The sequence below is a fragment of the Gekko japonicus genome, unplaced genomic scaffold, assembly GCF_001447785.1.
Source record: "Gekko japonicus isolate JY-2015 unplaced genomic scaffold, Gekko_japonicus_V1.1 scaffold241, whole genome shotgun sequence".
Lineage (NCBI taxonomy): Eukaryota > Metazoa > Chordata > Lepidosauria > Squamata > Gekkonidae > Gekko > Gekko japonicus.
The window spans coordinates 1,409,808-1,413,346 of NW_015160216.1; the positions used below are offsets into that span (position 1 = coordinate 1,409,808).

Sequence of the window (3,539 nt, forward strand, 5' to 3'; positions counted from 1 at the left end):
TGCCTGGACTGCCAGGAAAACCAGGACCAATGGGGCCCCCTGGACCAAGAGGCGAGATGGGGCCAAAGGGAGAGATTGGACCCATGGGTATTCCAGGACCCCAAGGCCTACCAGGACCCCATGGACTACCTGGAATAGGAAAACCAGGTGATCGAGGTTTGCCAGGGCAACCAGGACCAAAGGCTGAGCCAGGAATGAAAGGACAGCCTGGAATACAAGGTCCCACTGGTCCAAAAGGGGATAAAGGTGTTGGGATTCCAGGACTGCCTGGGTTAAAAGGTCCACCTGGTTTGCCTGGTCCTCCAGGTCCTGTTGGACTTCCAGGAATAGGCAAGCCAGGACTGACTGGATTTCCAGGCCCACAGGGACCTGCAGGAAAACCTGGGCTTCCAGGGAAGCCAGGGCCTCAGGGGTTAAATGGAGCCCCTGGAATTCAAGGTCCTCCTGGCCTTCCAGGTATAGGAAAGCCAGGGCAAGATGGAATCCCAGGTCAACCAGGGTTTCCTGGTGGAAAAGGTGAGCAAGGTTTGCCAGGTTTACCAGGACCTCCTGGATTACCTGGGATAGGGAAGCCAGGTTTCCCTGGACCTAAAGGTGACCGTGGCATGGGTGGTGTTCCAGGGCCACTTGGGCCTAAGGGTGAAAAGGGGCACATGGGGCCACCTGGCATGGGTGGGCCACCAGGAGAGCCGGGCCAACCAGGGCTGCCAGGACTTATGGGTCCTTCAGGTGCTATGGGGTTCCCAGGCCCTAAAGGAGAAGTTGGAGTTGTTGGGCCTCCAGGGCCACTTGGTCCAAAAGGTGAACTTGGCTTACAGGGTTTCCCAGGAAAACCTGGCTTCCCTGGGGAAGTGGGACCTCCAGGTCTAAGAGGTTTACCAGGCCCAATGGGACCGAAAGGAGAAGTTGGTCACAAAGGCTTACCTGGTCTGCCTGGTGCTCATGGACCTATGGGGCCCAAAGGAGAACCTGGAATCCCAGGAGCTCAAGGACATCAAGGCCCTTCTGGAATCCCAGGCATAGCAGGACCCAGTGGCCCAATTGGACCTCCTGGACTTCCTGGACCTAAAGGGGAACGAGGTGTGCAAGGTCCACCAGGCTTTCCAGGAATGGGGAAGCCTGGTATTGCAGGGGTACAAGGGCCACCTGGCAAGCCTGGAATGATTGGTTTACCTGGCCAGCCAGGCTCCCAGGGACCTCCAGGACCTCCTGGTCCCCCCGGCCCCCCAGTAATAGTCCAACCCACACCACCAGCAATTGGACAATATTTGCCTGAGATGGGTCCAGGCATTGATGGAGTAAAGACTCCACATGGCTACATGGGGAAGAAAGGCAAAAATGGTGGTGTGGCCTATGAGATGCCAGCTTTCACAGCCGAGCTCACCACTCCTTTCCCACGAGTTGGGGTGCCTGTGATGTTTGACAAGCTCCTCTATAATGGCAGGCAGAATTATAATCCACAGACTGGCATCTTCACCTGTGAAATCCCTGGGATTTACTACTTCGCCTACCACATTCACTGTAAAGGAGGGAATGTCTGGGTGGCTTTGTTCAAAAACAATGATCCATTGATGTACACCTACGATGAATACAAGAAAGGCTTCCTGGACCAAGCTTCAGGGAGTGCCGTCGTCCAGCTGATGCAGGGTGACAGAGTGTATATCCAGATGCCATCCGAACAGGCAGCAGGACTCTATGCCGGGCAATACGTCCATTCATCTTTTTCAGGATATTTGTTGTATCCCATGTAAGCCAGATATTCAGACAAAATGAAGCCTCTTTCCCCCCTCATGCTTCGAATCTATACCATTGAAAGATGCATTTAATGACTGTTTGGGACCATCATGTACAAAAAGTAAAATAAAATTACAGTTTTAATCATTATGTACAGCTTGTGATAAAAAGAAAAAGTGGTGATAAATCCAGTGGGAAGCTGTTTGCTGTACATAGAATGTTTTTTTTATATTTGCCTGCTCCGTTTCATCAAGAGTAACACCATGTTAAGGTTCATGGCAGGTACTCATCTGTCCCCTCTACTGTTTGCTTTCCAGAAAGGTTTTTAAAAAGAAGCAAGAGAAGGTGCTACAGTACTGTTTTTTCTATAAATAATTTAAAAATGCAGACTTAGAAGTATGGTCAACAATCTTGCAAGATAAAACTTGCCAAAAGTCAATTTTCTTGTATGGTCAACAATCTTGCAAGATAAAACGGATTTCTCCTTGCCAAAAGTCAGTTTTCCTTACATGCAACATGTTGATAAAGAAAAACAGTACTACAGTCAAAGGAGAATTCTCCCAAAGCTTTTTCCAGCAAATGCTAACTCGTCTTCCTAGCTTCTGGAATATTTTTTTTAAGCAGCCAGGTAGATGTATGGGAGCACAGAAAATCAACAACTTTTCGGATATCTTTATGCCAAAGTAATCAACAGTGCAATCCTAAACAGTGTTATACTGTTGCACTGGACTTGGTATAATGCAGTTTCGGATTGCACACTAAATCAGTTTTATGAAGGTCGTTAATAATATAATCTAATTTGCAAGATGGCTGCTGTTGCCTCACAGATGGTCAGCAAATCTCTGGAAATGGTTACTGGGTGGGAACAGTAAGACTCTCTGTTACTAAGAAATAATATTTGGGTCAATATATGGTCCAAACAAACATTAAATGGTGGGTATGTTCTAGCCACAGTTAAGTTGTTTCAACTTTTAGGTTCCATTGATTTTAATTGGAGAGAGATACATGGATGGTTAACTGCCATTGAGATCAGTGGGGTACAAAAGTGCTTAACTTTGTCTGCATCATGTGCCCTCTCTGTGAGTGCCATTACTAGAAAGCTTGGACATCATTCTCCAGCTTCTTGAAAGGAATCATTTTCTGATGGATTTAGAAGAAAGCACCAGTGGTTATTTGATATGCTTAAAACCAAAGCTGCTTATTCATCTGGTATCTTCTGTGTCCACTTATGAAATGAGTAAGATGACTAGTGATAATCTATTATGATGCATTTACTTAATTTTTGTCTGCAGTGCCATGCAAATTAGCTGCATAAATCAACCATTAGACACAGTAAGCACAGTGCCTAGGGCCCATGATACTTTGGGGGGCTCATGAAAATGTTTTAATTTCTTTTAAAATCAGAAGAAGAAAAGTGAACTTTTAGGGTCAAAACAAATGTTTTAATTTTTTTCTCACATCAGAAAAAAATGAAATGTTTAGGGCCCACAGAAATCTATTAAATTTTGCCTAGAACTAGGGTTGCCAAATCAAAACTCCCTACCGGCGGGGGATCGTCTTGCCGGTCCAGGAGCCGCTCTGGGATGCGCCCCCCGGGCCCGGATTTCCCCGCGTCGGGTGACGGGCCTCCGGGGCGGGGGGAATTCCGCCCTACCGGGGGGGTTGGCAGCCCTACCTAGAACAGAAAAAGAAGCTGAAGTATTTAAAGTTATATCAAAAATATTTTTTAATATTGATATTATTATGGTGGGAGTGGCCCACGAAGGCAAAAGTGCCTAGGGCCCATGAAAGTCATAATGCGGCCC

The 3,539-nt window shown here is 47.0% G+C and overlaps 1 protein-coding gene across 1 annotated transcript in view; it reads left to right on the plus strand.

Annotated features, from left to right (window-relative positions):
* COL8A1 (collagen, type VIII, alpha 1) overlaps nt 1-2,026 on the plus strand; it is a 39,406-nt gene extending 37,380 nt beyond the window's left edge. Inside the window, 1 exon segment of the mRNA XM_015410675.1 lies at nt 1-2,026. This exon segment is cut by the window's left edge and continues 26 nt beyond it. Coding sequence (XP_015266161.1) covers nt 1-1,751 — 1,751 coding nt within the window. The 3' untranslated portion in view covers nt 1,752-2,026.
* The last annotated feature ends 1,513 nt before the right edge of the window (nt 2,027-3,539 follow it).